Source organism: Lycorma delicatula, chromosome 8, assembly GCF_047948215.1.
Source record: "Lycorma delicatula isolate Av1 chromosome 8, ASM4794821v1, whole genome shotgun sequence".
Taxonomy (NCBI): Eukaryota; Metazoa; Arthropoda; class Insecta; order Hemiptera; family Fulgoridae; genus Lycorma; species Lycorma delicatula.
Genome location: NC_134462.1, coordinates 31,684,016 through 31,700,226, shown reverse-complemented (window position 1 = coordinate 31,700,226; position 16,211 = coordinate 31,684,016). Strand labels below are relative to the sequence as shown.

The 16,211-nt window shown below is 31.2% G+C and overlaps 1 protein-coding gene across 1 annotated transcript in view; it reads right to left on the bottom strand.

Moving 5' to 3' along the window:
- The window catches only part of LOC142329184 (arrestin domain-containing protein 2-like), a 141,538-nt gene that overhangs the window by 51,779 nt on the left and 73,548 nt on the right, over window positions 1–16,211 (bottom strand). Inside the window, exon 3 of the mRNA XM_075373578.1 lies at window positions 10,399–10,529. Within this exon, the coding sequence (XP_075229693.1) occupies window positions 10,399–10,529 (131 nt within the window). The remainder of the gene's footprint in view (window positions 1–10,398; window positions 10,530–16,211) is intronic.

The following is a 16,211-nucleotide window of genomic DNA, read 5'->3' as shown; positions in this document are numbered from 1 at the left end:
TATTGTTGTTGCGGTGAGTTTAGTGAGTTACTATGTTCTCGGATAAAGACAAAGCAAAGTGCGTTTTATTGATGGCTGAATTAAAATCCGTAATTTTAGTTCAACGTGCGTTTCGACGTGAATTCGGAAGAGATCCACCACACAAAAATAATATAACATGTTGGTTCAAACAATTCGAAGAAACTGGATCGGTTAAGAAACAGAAATCAACCGGAAGACCAAGTGTACCAGATGAAACGGTTGAACTAATTAGACGATCGGTAATTAGAAGTCCTGGGAAGTCCATCCCCCATCGAAGCGTCGAATTAGGTATTCCAAAATCAACAGTTCACAAAGTTTTACATAAAAAACTGAAATTACACGCTTATAAAATCCAGATACTGCAGGAATTGAAACCCGATGATGGTGTAAAACGTTACAATTGCGCTGTTGAAATGTTGAACAGAATAAGTGAAAACGAATCATTTTTAGACGATATAATTTTTACAGACGAAGCTACATTCCATGTGAATGGATGCGTTAACAGACACAATTCACGAGTATGGGGCTCTGAAAACCCACACGCAATTATTGAGAAACCGTGATTCGCCTAAAGTTAATGTTTGGTGTGGTGTGATGAAAAATCTTGTAATAAGGTTCTTTGCTGAAAAAACAATTAATGGAGTTGTATATCTTGATATGTTAACCAATTATTGCTTTCCTCAGCTGGATGAACTCGAAAACATTCATCGATTTCATTTCCAACAAGATGGTGCTCCCCCGCACTTCAATGCATTGGTCACGGACGCTTTGAACGAACAATTTGGAGATCGATGGATAGGCCGGCAAGGACCCATACTTTGGCCTCCAATGAGTCCAGACCTGACACCTTGCGATTTTTTCTTGTGGGGGTACATCAAAAGCGTTGTTTATACACAAAACATTCGCGACCCAAACCACTTAAAAACAGGATTAATGAAGCAATGACAACCATTAACGAAGAAATGTTAACTAATGTTTGGAGAGAAGTTGAGTATCGTTTGGACATTTGTCGAGCGACTAAGGGCGCACATATTGAAATTTATTAATTATGTAAAAAAATGGTTGAGACGACAAATTTGAAAAATAAAAAAAAATAAACTGTAAGTAATTCTGTTTTAATTTAAACCATGTTCAAAACCGCACCATTCTTTTATGATAACCCTGTATTTGGTAAAAAGTGTCTAAAGGTTATTGAAGTGAAAAGTTGACAAAAAGAAAGTTGTAATATTTTCCTCGCATTGATTATTTATTTTTATATTTTGGAAAAAATGATATGTGAAAAAAGTTACAAAAAGATTTTTTTTGGGGTGGTGGTAGTAATTTGTGGTGAAGTTTTATTGTAGAATTATAATTATATATTTAAATAAACCAAAAAAGTTTTAAAAATCGGCAGTTTTTCTCGTACCTTCACCTTAAAAAAATGCCTTCCAAGAAAATATTTTTATCTTTCTATGTTTACTATGTTAAATGGAGGAAACTAAAAAAAAATATAAAACACTAAAAAATTTGCAACCAATAAAAAGTTACCTAATATTTCTTTTTTGGTAGTGGGGGAGTGAATTATGACGAAATTGTATTGTAATATGGTTGTTAAAAGTTTAAATACAAAAAAAAGTTTTAAAAAAAAAAATAGATAAAAAACCTATTACTGTACTTAAGAAAACCTAAAAAAATCAGTTTAAAAATATGCAACTAATAAGAAGATAGATTTTTCGATTTTTGGGAAGGGAAGAAACTACTGGCACCAAACTTTTTTTTAAATGATAAGATAGGCATATACATATTTATTGACAATATGTTTGAAAAATTTTGGAAAATTGATCCCAAAAGAAACTATCTTCTTCACTCCTTGAAGATACTGACCCCAAAATTTTATTATTAAATTGTTCCATATATACAAACATGTCTTTGTGCCAAATATCATCAAAATCGGTATATCAAATCAAAAATTTTGTTAAACTTCAAACACGCAAACACATGTACGTACGAACAATACTTGTACTTTTTTATTTTTTGGGGATCCCTGGGTCATAAAACGTAAAGAAATGAAAAAAAATGTGTTTGATTGATTACCATATTTTCTTTCTCCCAGCATGGTAGCTATTCTACAGAATTATTCGTATTATATAGAAATATGACATACCAAAATTCAGCCAATAATAATTAAAAATTAACTATTTAAGTCTCATTTACCCATTCCACCTTTTTTAGGTATTAATTTTGAAATGAAATAATTTTTTTTATACTAACTGATGTGTTACGTGTGAGTTTTCAGCCACTCATCTGCCTGTACGGTCCGTTTTACACCAATTTACCTATCAAACAATAAATTTTGTAAACAGACGCAAAAACTGTAGAAATGTATTAGAGATAAAACACCTTCAACCAATGAGAAATTTCTGTAAATTTATTTACAACAATATGAATTAATTGATTCCAGGAAATATTGAGTCAAGGTTTTAATAAAAAAACCAAACCCCAATTACTGCTCTAAATATTTAAGAATAAAATAAATGACTTAAGACTTTTTTAGCGTAAACGATTATATTTATGCGTTTTTATCTATTTTATATGCGATTTTGTTTATGCGTAAAAAATTATTATGTTATTTTATTTATCTTTTAGTGAAATTACGTTAAACTTGCGATAAGCCATGGTGATATTACATTACAAATATGCCTGAAGCATATAGCAAAAAATAGGTCCCGGTTTGTATGCGGCCAATTTGTAGCAGCATGAATGTGTATGAATCAATCGTAGTATGATATGACGTGATAAACGAAGAGAGGGATTCCAATCATAGATAACGTTTTAAAAAATATATTCCATTAACGTTATCTTATAATTCAGAAATATCATAAAATCTATTTTAAATTTTTTGAAGGGGAATTTAATCTTCTTGAAACTATTGTCGTATCCTTTCATTTATTTTAGATGCAGAATAAATTTTATATCTAGAATCTCTTTTTTTATTTTAGTGTACATAGCCTTATTTTAAATTTAATATCAAAATTAGGGTAAATTATTAGCTGTTCAAATGGCTTGCATCTTTAGTGATTTTTTTTTTTAGCATAAAGAAAAATCCTTTTTTTGTAAATGGTATGAGTTATTAAAACCTTAATGGAAAACGACGATCAGAGGTATTTCATATCCATTAAAAGATTAGATTCCCTCGATGCAAAACGGATCAAGTTTATGGGATTTTATTTTGTTTTAAGTAAATTCAGCAGCTTTTTTTTGCGACAATCAGAATTTAATTGGTATTTAGCTCTGTTATTATTCATACAGATATATTTTCATTGTAAGCAATGACTTATTTTATTATTATTATTTTAATTTTAATTGTAATTCCAGAAAACCCATTTTACCTTTATTTTTATTAAAGAAAAAAAAATTCTTGCGCAGTTCTATGCAAGAACTTTTCGTTATTTTATCTTGTATAATATTTTTTATATAATTTTTTCCCCAAGAAATGTACAAAATATAATTTAAAAGAGAAAACTAAGAGATATAATTTTTTAAAATTATTTAATGTTAAAATTTATTTTTTGTTTATAAGAAAACGAAATTATAATAACCATAATTTGATGAAATAATTAAAATTAATGAGTAGAACCTTATGCACAAGCATCAAGTTTAAATTCATTCGCCACTGTGAATCGCTGCATAAACGCGTATGAAAACTACACCATCTTTCTTTTTCGTTTTTAACCTCCGGTAAATACCGTTCAGATAATACTTCAGAGGATGAATGAGGATGATATGTATGAGTGGTAAATGAAGTGTAGTTTTGTACAGTCTCAGTTCGACCGTTCCTGAAATGTGTGGTTAATTGAAACCCAACCACCAAAGAACACCGGTATCCACGATCTAGTATTCAAATCCCTGTAAAAATAACTACCTTTACTAGGACTTGAATGCTGGAACTATCGACTTCCAAATCAGCTGATTTGGGAAGACGCGTTCACCATTAGACCAACCCGGTGGGTTAAATGAAAACTACACCGGTACAAACTTAACATAACCTCAATGTTGTCTGTTGTAAATCTTAAATTGAGTGTAACTCAAAACTTCAACCGATCTTCATAAAATTTTCACTAACACAACTTCAGATATGTAGTAACATATCAGCACATATCTAAATTTCAATGAAATTAACCTAGTTATTTTAGAGATTTCAAACCGTAAACGTTTTACATGATCGGTATTTTCTTAATCCTCATACAACAAAACGTAAAGAAAATTCAATTTCACACCCCAATCCTACCACGAGACCGAAAATAATAACGTATTTTTCTTCAAAAAGTCTGCAAGAAAGCAAATGAAAATTAAACTACGTGAAGAAAATGAAACAAAGAGAAAAACCTGTCGATAACAAAATTTTTAATTTAATATTTATTTTCGTTCCGATTTACAAAAAAATACCTACACATAATACAAAATATGATTTTTATACATTTTAATAGATTTCACACTACATAACACAACTGCTTGGTTAATTAAATTATAATTTAAGATGAGGATTCTGAATACGGTAAGTTTAATCATAACTGTTAATTGAAAATTGAATGGTCTAATATGAAATGTATTCTTTTTACATGGCTGCCCAAAGAGGAGTGTAATGTTTTTAGGGAGTATGTATGTATATATGTATGTATGTGTGTTTGTTCCGCCGTAGCAGCGCAACGGTCGAACCGATTTAGATGTATGACCCCGCGAATCCTTACGTTGGAATCCTTGCATTACGGAGTGTCGTAGGTTATATAAATATGTATTCGTATATATGTATGTTTGTTAACTGAAAGGAGAAAAAAATTTATATATAAGATTCTAAATCGATAGTCAATAGTATTTTCATATCGATTTGTTTGTATCTAAAATAGTTATGTTTTAAAATCTGCTACGATATTGAATTAATGAATTACGTTACTAAAATTTATAAATATATTTTATAATTATTATTACTGTTATTTATTGTTCATAAACATTTATGATTTTTTGACAGTATGTTCGACCATTTAAGCAAGTTCTTTCTTCTTGCTCTTATATATTGGTGTTGCTTCTTCTTACCTTAGTTTACAAATATTAAGAAAAAATCATACGATTTTATGTATGTATACGATTTTAGGCAGTATGTTTGATCATATGATCGAACTGAGGATAGGGTGGGCCGGCCACACGGAGAGGTTGACTTCCGCTTTACCCAGTTTCTTACTGGACTGGAGATTTTGGCGACTACTTGTTGAGGTTTTGACGGAGGGCTCTCGTAGAATCTGCATCATGCAGATTGCGATAAAAAATCATTTGATCATGCGAGCCCATCATACCGTCTGTGATAGATGGTTCAACGCCAGGTCTCGGCTCTCGGTGGCGGTAAGGCCTGACATAGTTGTCAGTCACATGCTCCGCAGTTGTGAAAGCTGGTCTGTAGTGGCCAATTTAGCCAACTGCATATTGCCACTCAAGGGAGAGGAAGAGGCTTTGTGAGTGGACTTCCAGTTTAGGGGCTTCTGTCTGTGTATTATGTTTTGTAATTTCCGTTCTGATTTCCTGTGACGTATATGTATTGTTTTTGTGCTATTTCTTGTGTTTTATTTTCTATGATTTTTGTAAGTTCATTTTTGTAGTGTTTTGTAATTTCCTTGCTGTTTTCCTGTATCATATATGTATTGTTTTGGGTTCATTTCTGTCTTCTTATTTTCTGTGTTTTATTTCCTTCGATTTTTTGTAACTTGTATTTTTTCGGCATTCATCCTATGTAATCTTTTGTGATTTATGTGTATATCTTTGTATGTGTCCTTGTTCTTAATTTTTGTATGTATTTTGTATTTTTTGTATATCTTTTTGTATGTATTCTAGGCGATATATTCCTATGTGTTTGGTACTGTGATACACGTGTTGGGGACGGAATAAAAAAAAAGAAAAACTGATAAATTTCCGAAACGTGGCGACGTCTAGGGACAAGAAGGCAGCCTCGGCTTACCCGCACGCAAGATTGGGGAGTTGGGGCGCTTCTGATGATGGCATGGGGGACCCCTGCGGTATGAGAGGCTGCGTGCAAGCGGAAGGACATGTGGAATGCATCTACGGATCCTGGTAGGTTAGGGATGGAATGGGTAGCTTTCCTGGGGAGTGGCTTTTCGGTTGTCCAGAAGAGGAAGTTGGACTGCTTCTATGATCCAGGGGAGATCCCGATGGATGGTCTCTGGTATGATCCAGGATAGGGGGGACATGTATGTACGTTTAAATAAATTAAGAAAATTTGGGGAAAAAATATGTACAAAATTGTCATCCGCACGCTCTTCAGTTATCATATATTAAAGAACAATATTTGTCAGCAATGTTTTTTCGGTAGTCGTGTTTTTTAATTTTTAATATTTATCTCTTGTTAATAATTCTGTAATTCAATGCTTAGTTGTTATAAAAAAAAAAAAAAAAACATCAACGAAGAATTTTAAATTTAAGATTACTAGATTTAAAAAAAAAAACTTTTTCAAATTGTTTTGATATAACACATATTTCATATTTTAAAAGCTTTTGAAAAGGCTATTCAAATACTTTTCTGCCCTGTTTAGTAAAGCGATTTCATATATGTCATTTCATAGATGCTTTATTCTGCAAATAATAAAAATGGTCAAGTATTTAAAAAAAAAAAATTGTGTTTTTATATATGTATATATTGTCGCCGAATGGCTTGGACGGCACGTGGTATTTACTAACCTCATGGTGCCCTGAAAAGGGCTGTTTTTGTTGTCGAATGGCTTCAACGGTTCGTATTTCATAACCTTGTGGTGGCCCTGAAAAGGGCCGTTTTTTGCGTTAGCTCTGAGAAGAGCTGTTGGGTCCGGAAGCTGGTCTCCGGCGAGGTCGGAGAGTTGCGGCTCGTCCATTGAAGTCCGACCGAGCTTTCCCTCAGCGGCAGTTGGGTCCCCGCTACAGCGTGGCAGTGGTGGCCCCTAGAGCCCCTCAGTGTCTGGCCGGCGTCGGTCGACCTTCGCCGGTTCTCCTCGCGCGATCCCACGCTGGGCCGACTCCTGCGGCTGAGTCCGCCGGTCAGGGCGATTGATGCTCGACGAGCTGGAGCTGGGGCGGGAAGGTAGCGTCCGTATCCGGCGACTCCATCGGCGGGCCGGTCAGGCCTGCTGCTGCGGCGGGAATGTTGGCATCCGCCGGGAGGTCCCACGTTGAGCCGGCCAGGGAACTTCTTCTGTCTTCTTCCTTCTTCTTCTTGGTCTTCTCCGAGTGGTAGTCGACGATGAATTGCCAATTCACTCTCGTGCACGCTTTTATTGGAGCCTGAGAGTGGTGGGGCTGCAGCGTCGTTATGGTGGGAGACCTGCGCGGTGGGAGTGATGCTTGTACCCGCGCGTCCGTATACTGTGCGCCCCTCTCACATTGTTGCTACCATTATCGCTCGCTGATATTAAATTAGACATATATGTGGTAACAATATACTACACCAAGTTTCTACACCAATTACCATCTTCTGTACATTACTCCGATTCGCAGGCGTTTTTCTAAATAAAAAATCGCTTCTTTAATTGCATTTCTTTATTATTTTTCGTTGTTACTTTTTTGCAATTTTCATATTAAACAAAAACGATCAAGGATGTGATTTTTTAGGTTCCTTTTTTTCTTTAAAAAGATTTGTAAAATTGCACAAAATGACAACAGCGCGCAGAAAGAAAAAGATAGAAATATCGAAAACTCTATAATTATAAAAAGAGAGAATAAATTTTCATTCAGCTACATACTCCAAAAAAGCAATTCTTGTTGAAATTTGTCGTTAGACTTTTTGTTATGTTAAATTTTAGTATTCTCAGATTGATTAATTAATTAGAATAAATTCATTTCCTCAACAACAAATTTGAATTATATTGATCAATTAGAAACGTCTTAGTAACGAACTTAAAAATTAATATTTATTACCCCTTATTGTTCAGTTTTTGACAGATTGCAACAACACATTATGAAAATGAAAAAAAAAGTATGAGTTAAGTTTAACAAATTTCTTGAAATTTAATATTCCCTTCAATAAACGCCATAATAAGAAAAATAAAAATTTCAAAAAACTTTTCTGAGTTTTAGGTTCGAGATCTATAAATTAAAAAAAATTGTAGAAATTTCTTGATGGCTATAATTACTTGATATGAAGTATTTAAAAGTTCAAAAAAATTTTGAAGAATATTTTAACCGAAAAAAACATATATTTCAATTTTAATAGGTGGAGGTTGATTTTTTGAAAAAAAAACTATTTCGGATAATTTATGTATCCATTTTAGTTAATAAATTTGCTCTAATAAAGTTTTAAAATGCTTTAATAAAGTACTAAAATTCCTCTGAAGAAAATTGAAATTGGTTTTTTTGCAATATCCCTCCAAACCTTCACAAATTTTGAAATAAAATTAATTAATATGATCAATTCCCCCATATACAGAAATATTTGAGCCAAATTTGAAGAAAAATCAATAACGAGATATAAGGCTGTAAGAAGTGCAACGCAAATACGTATGCACTTACATGCATACTTCTTTTTGTCTAGATGAACTAGCTGGACTCTAAAATGTGAAAATTTTCAAAAAATCTGATACCCCATTTTTGACATGATCACCATACTTTCCCCTTTAATACATAATCTATTCTAGTCTCCGGGAAAGTAAAGTAGCTTTCAGATCATTGTTTGGTGCCTGTTAATATACTGGCTAATATTAAAAAAATAAAGTTGATAATTTTTTCAGACGTTTATAAATACTTACTAATTTATTTACATTAATTAATTATTAACATAAATTATATTAAATACATCAATAATATGTATTATCATTAGGGGGGGGGGGGGGGGAGGGAATGAAATCGTCTCCAGATTTTGCATAATTAAGGTTATATATATTTTTTGATAATTTTGTGAATATTAATAAACAACTTTTGTAAAAAAAAAAGTTTACTAAATTTCATCCCCACCGCTAAAAATTGTTTTAATTTTAAAGAGTAGGGCAGCATAAGGGGTGATTTTCTTTGCATTTTTTTAAAAAATATTTTTGTGAACAATTATAAGAAAAACATTTTTTCTGTAAAACCTATTTTGTGAAGTTGTACCTCCACTCCAAAAAATAGTAACAATTTTGAAATGTTGTAGAAGGTAGTACAGTGCCTTTGTTCAGTACAGGTCTTTTTCATTGCAATTTTTTCTATTAGCATCTTATTGGATCCACAAATTTTTTTCCCAATAAAAGTGGGGGTCTTAATCCAGATACTCTCCCTTACAACCCTACTTCCCACTTAGCAGCCGAACTACTACTGTAGTCGTCTGCTACGTTGTGACATCAGGGGTGAGTGGTAGAATTAAATAAATGAATAATAAAGTATAAAAATTTATTTAAAGTGGCCACTAGTACCGCCACACCCAAGTGAATGAAGTATGTATGGTGTGCACACATGCTTTTGTTAGAATCATTAAATTAAATTTAAAAAAATATTGTATTTAAATAAAATGATAAATAGTTTAAAGTAAGTTGTATGTGTAAGCCACACACCAGATAGAAGCTGAATGATGGGAAATTCCTACAACTGTGTTGTCAGATTTTGTTTTAATAATTATAAAAATTTAGTGTTTTAAATTGATGGTTTTAAGTTTTTATTGATGGGAGTAATTTTCCATTTTTATTTTTATACATTTGTGAAGATTGTATTTAAAATTCTTTATTTCATAAAAAGAGAAATGTTGAGGACTAATTGATTCTTATTTATTTTCAGTTTGAATTTAATACATAAAATTATTGATAATTTTGATCTTTGGATTCTTTAATAAAATGTTGAACATTTCATATATCCATATATAAATGGGTAATAATTCTGTTTTTATACATATTTCTTACTATATATATATATATATATATATATATATATATATATATATGATAAGACAAGAATATTATTTCAAAAAATCTTTTGTTAAATGAGAATTCACTGTCATTGTGAAGTTTTCTGGAGTAATGCTTTAATTTTAAGTTAATGCTCTATTACATTATTATTTTAATTTCAATAAACCATAAAGTACTGAGAAAATAAGTTATTATAATTTTTATGTTAAGAACAATAAGCAACTGGGATCAACTGACTTCTTTTGTTTGAGATTGTCTGTAGGTTCTGATTCAAACAGAATATTTTTATGTATTAAATAAACACACGTTAAATTACTTTGCTAGTGGTATTCTACTTTGTTATTGAAATTAATCCACTGGTTTCTGAAATATGTTCTAATAATTTTATTAATTCATTATACATAGCTTACAGATTACACATCTTTTTTCCTTGTTTTAAAAAAAAAAGACTAGATAAAAGCAAGCATGAATGAATCATAATATACATTTTACTTACCTTAATGTAATATCTAATGAATCCTGGTTTGCTTTCAAATGAGCACGGTAAAGAACTTTCAGGTAGTTGGAATCTAAATGGAAATTGATGAACTCCTCTTGGAAGAATAGGAATATTTCCTTCAGGTTTATCTGTGAACAATAGCAAGAATACTTGTACTTATCTGTTTATATTAAAACAGTAAAATAAAGGATATTTCTAAATAAAATAAAATATCCTGGTAGTTTTCATATTACTCAGTATGAAATCTTTAAAAGAATTATTATTGACTTCTTTCTTAACTATTTACCTACATTGATTTGTATTCTTTTATAACTTTACAAAACAAGTATAACTTCACCTACAACTGAAATGAAGTTCTGTAACAGTCAATCATTTATAGGGAAGATTATTAAAATTGCGTTTAGCTCTACTGTTATTTAAAACGGAGTCATATATATGAGAATTAATTTATATGAAATTTAACAGGAAATGACATCTTTTTACTATTTTCTGTTTTATGGTGGTATATATTTCAGATATTATTGACTGCTGATTTTAATGACCTTTCCAGTTGTAGAAAAATTTACATGTTGATTTGAAGAAAAAATGTCAAAATACCTTTATTCCTTATTGCTTATTGTAATTTTGTCACACAATGTATGTTTCCACCCAAGAAATTATGATTATAAGTGTATGTTTGAGTACAAGTTTAATATTGACACAAATTATAAGTTATGACGATTTTATCTTGTGCTAACGATTCCTTTTACAATCACAAACATGATTAAGTTACCTTTAAATGGTAATTGATTTGAGTTTGGTGACTATTTTCTTACTATTCTCATCATCAAATTGAAAGTATTTGTTTAGTTAAATAGAAGAAACCCTCCTTATTATGTGAATATGCTTTTCTTAGATGTTAAAGTACTCATATGAAGTGTGCACATGAGTGAGTGTACAAGGTCACATATTCAACACTCAATGAATCTTTTTGTATGTATATTTACTTACAGAAATTTTAATTTTAGAAAATTAATTTTCTAAATTTAAAAAAAAAATTTAGTTTTAGTAAAACATATTAGCATGTTAAAAGCCTTTATTTATTGTACAGACAGCCAAGGCTTAGTTGAATTGTATTTGACAATCTCTCTTTCAAATGAGGTTAGGATATGTTTTTTTAAAGCATTGACAAAAATAAAATTTGATTCAACTGCATTAAAGTAAAAACATAGAAAGTAATTTCTTGAGAACTCGTGAGGGTTAAGACCGTGAGCAAGCAATGTTTAATGATTCATCAGTTCTGAATATGGATGTGATGATGGTGTCTAGTTTTTATTGCTACCATCAGTGTTAATAAAGCAACAATATTTGCTACTCTACATCCCTGTAAAAGCTAGTTTTCAATTCCAAAAGGTAGTGAAGTAATCACTAAATGAAACTGCAGTGGTATTACATTACTATGATAGTATTACTAATTATTACAACTTTACCAAGTCATTGATCAGTTCTGACTTCCAACAGAGAGTTATAAGTCATTGTATACCAGTATTAATATTCAAACTAAAGTTTGTTAAATTTACTGAGTGAGATTGCCACATGAGTAGGAAGGTAATGTGGCTGAGATGATATGTTGGTGGTATAATATTGTTGGGCTTAGAGTTTAAGTGGAGAGGATTTATACAATCCCATGTCCTTGTCATTCCTTTAATTCCTACTTTTTCCCCCATTATCTTACACTCTGATCATATTTTTACTTGATATCAACACATTCAGTGGCATCAGAAATTGTATTCCAGGCAACTGCTGATTATGCTAGGATAACTTTGGCAAGATACTAACTATCTTTTGGTAGGGAAAGGGAGTTATAAAGGGAGTTGGTTGGGAAATAAAAACATTTTTATAACTATAACTTTTTTGAAAACCTTATATCTTATTACACATTCTGTTATTATCCAACAGTTTATAAATGAACCTTATACTAAATAAAATGATTTGTAAAAATATATTGTTTGTTCTACAGTTTTAAAAATCCATTTTCTCCATTTTTTGCCTTTTGATTATTTATTTTAAATTCTGCCACTCTGTAATTAATATCTATTACAGTCAAAACTATTTCCAAACTTTGTTAAGATTCTGTTATTTTAAGTACTATAACCACAATGATTAAAGGCAACTCGATGTGAGTCGCAGTTACCTCCAAATATGAAGACATCTTTAAGAAAAATAAATAAATTTGATTAGTAAAGTGATTGCCATCTTCATTGAACTAAATTTGCATATATCATGTATATCAGCACACGAGCCTGTCAAAATACAGGTGATTTTTCACCCTTCAAGTGATAGCTTTACCCTGTTCACCATAAGAATTGTCTGTGTAATTAAGATCATTACTCTTAAAAAAGCAGTACTAACTGGAGTCTCTTGCATCTTAACTGCTTTAAAAGCAGCACAACAATAAGGGCTGATACAGATATTGCAAAAAAATTAATTAATGTACTTGAATTTGTTTCAAACGATGACTTGTATTGATTCTGTTCAGAAGGGAATATTAAAATTTAATTCAATATTTAATGACTTTAATGGTGGGGGGGGAAATATTTTGAACTAATGTAAGAGAAGGTTTGAAAAAATCCTTTTTATTAATTTATTTATAACGAGTTTCAAATTTTTATCAATAAAATGTTAGTTCTTACTTAATTCCTAATTTAATTATTACTTGTCAAAGTTTAGAAAGCTCAGTGTGTGCATACACATACACCCACCCACACACACACACACACACACACACACACACAACACACACACACACACACACACACACACACACACACACACACACACACACACACACACACACACACACACACACACACACACACACACACACACACACATACACACACACACACACACACACACACACACACACACACACAAAACTGTCAGTAAAATATCAATTATAGTATAAATTTGTTACTTGTTGACCTAAAAACTGAACAAATATCACATTTGGCAAAATTTATACCACATCTGCTAACCAGAAGATAAAAATAGAACATTACTTGTTGGAAACTTTTATAAACGTGAAATGACAAAGAAACTTTTAAAAACTGATGATGAGAGTAGAAACTAGAATACAATATTTGCAGAGATAGAAAAACCATCATCTCAACCAAAAAAATGGTGTTACAAAGTCATTCCAAAATGTAAGGTCATGTTACCTTCATATTCCTCTTCCTTGGTTTAACAGGTAGCAAAGAGTTATATTTAACAATAATGCATAGTTTGTGAATAGCAATAAAAAAGAAACAGTTATAGGCATGAAAAAGCAATTGATGCATATATTACCTGCTTCTGTTCCTTATTAATGAGTTTTTTTTTGTATAAAACACTACATTTATTGTTCCTCAATCCTCCTACTCTCCGAAATTCTCTCCTGGAAACTTTTTTTAAACTAAAGTCAATCTTAAAAGGCTGCCATTTTAAAAGTAATTAAAAAAATTGTAGAAAATTGTTTGAGATCTATGTTCTAGTACAAAGAGATTCTAGAAAGCTTACCAACAGTAATAAAAAAATCCTGGGAGAAGTGCATTAATTAGGGAAGTGTTTTCAAGGAGGTAAGCCAGAATAACAAATTTATTAAGAAATAAATTTAAAAAAAACCGTCTACAGAAAGTCCTCATAGATAAAAAAATAATAGAGCAAACAAAAACGAATGTGTATAAAACAGATAACAGAGTAAGCGAGGTGGTGCGGGGAGGGGTAGAGGTAGAGAGAGATATTAAACATTGTTTATTAAATGTATAGGTATGTCCTTTTTAATTTAGTGTCAGCTGTGTCCATATCATCTGTATTGTTACTAAGTGATAACTAAGATCTATCGGCACTATTGTTACTGCTTTCATTATCCATTGTTAGCCATTGTAAACCTTTCAATTTCATGTTGGCAACTCTGTCTAAATAATAATTCTATTCTATTTTTAAAGTACATTCGCAGCATTGGATCCAGTATTCAATTGACAATTCAGAAAAAAATTTCTGGGACATTTATATATTTCTGCCGTGATTGTATTCTTTTGCAATCTGACTTTTAACTCAAATCAGCTCAGTTGGGTTGAGTTATGGGTGATGAAATGGTAATTTTACTATGTATACTGTGGCCGTATTCCTCTGATATTTTTATTAAAGTAGTACTCATCTCGATACGAGTTATTTAATTGCCTTATTCATGTAGTTCAGTTTTTATCAGATCTGCTAAGTATAGAATATATTTGTTTTATTTTAGGTTTTTAAGCACGTGTTTCTAACAATTCTTGTTTTCCATAATTTGTATTTAGCATATTGTTTAATTATCAAAATTCATTATTCTAATTGAATGAGATGAAGGTTTGGTATTAAGTTTGTTTACAGATGCTTTTTGATTCCCACAGTTTGTTTTCTTCAGGTAAACTCTTTGGTTTTGGCCCGATTAAAACAAAATCTGTTCAAGATTTTTCCTACAGCACAAGTATTAGCTTCTATCTATATGTTTTGTAGCTATTAATAGTCATCAGCCCAATTATAACCTTCTTTACTTGTGCTGAGTGAATTATGATTTATCTGAAAAAATAATCGACCTTCTTTCCCTCTGTAAATTTTCATTTGCTTTAAATAATTCACTCATTTGAAAGATATATTGTTTTTTTATATTAAAATTTCTTTCTGTGTTAATGTCTTCTTTCATCTAAAAACCCATACTCCCCAGAATTTTTCATAATTTATCAGTAGATTCAGCTCTGTTAAAACTGCTAATAACTTCTTTAATGAGACAATATTTTACGCCATACATAAAAATTTTACACAATATTTTTTAACTTACAACTTTGAAAGTTATCAGTGTTAAATTTCTTCTTCATTCTTTTACAAAAATTTCGTAGGTAATTACATTTTAATTTTAATCCAATTTTATTTGATTCTGTTAAAACTGTATGACTAGACGAGACATTTTGCAAAGATTAGCTAAGCAATCGTAAATTTCTGAACATAACATTTCTGGGGTTTTTGAATTATTTTGTTGTGAATATTCATTGCTTTGAGGTTTTTAAGTCAATTCTTGTTCTAATCTGCAGTTAGAAAGTTGTTGGCTAAGATTCTGTGAAAGTAGTATAAAAAAAGAATGTACATACTCATATACATATGTAGAATGTGCTGCACTGCCTTTTGACCTTGTATCTCATTTTTTTTTTTTTTTGTCTTCAGTCATTTGACTGGTTTGATGCAGCTCTCCAAGATTCCCTATCTAGTGCTAGTCGTTTCATTTCAATATACCCTCTACATCCTACATCCCCAACAATTTGTTTTACATACTCCAAACGTGGCCTGCCTACACAATTTTTCCCTTCTACCTGTGCTTCCAATATTAAAGCGACTATTCCAGGATGCCTTAGTAAGTGGCCTATAAGTCTGTTTCTTCTTTTAACTATATTTTTCCAAATGCTTCTTTCTTCATCTATTTGCCGCAATACCTCTTCATTTATCACTTTATCCACCCATCTGATTTTTAACATATAGCACCACATTTCAAAAGCTTCTAATCTTTTCTTCTCAGATACTCAGATTGTCCAAGCTTCACTTCCATATAAAGCGACACTCCAAACATACACTTTCAAAAATCTTTTCCTGACATTTAAATTAATTTTTGATGTAAACAAATTATATTTCTTACTGAAGGCTCGTTTAGCTTGTGCTATTTGGCATTTTATATCGCTCCTGCTTCGTCCATCTTTAGTAATTTTACTTCCCAAATAACAAAATTCTTCTACCTCCATAATCTTTTCTCCTCCTATTTTCAC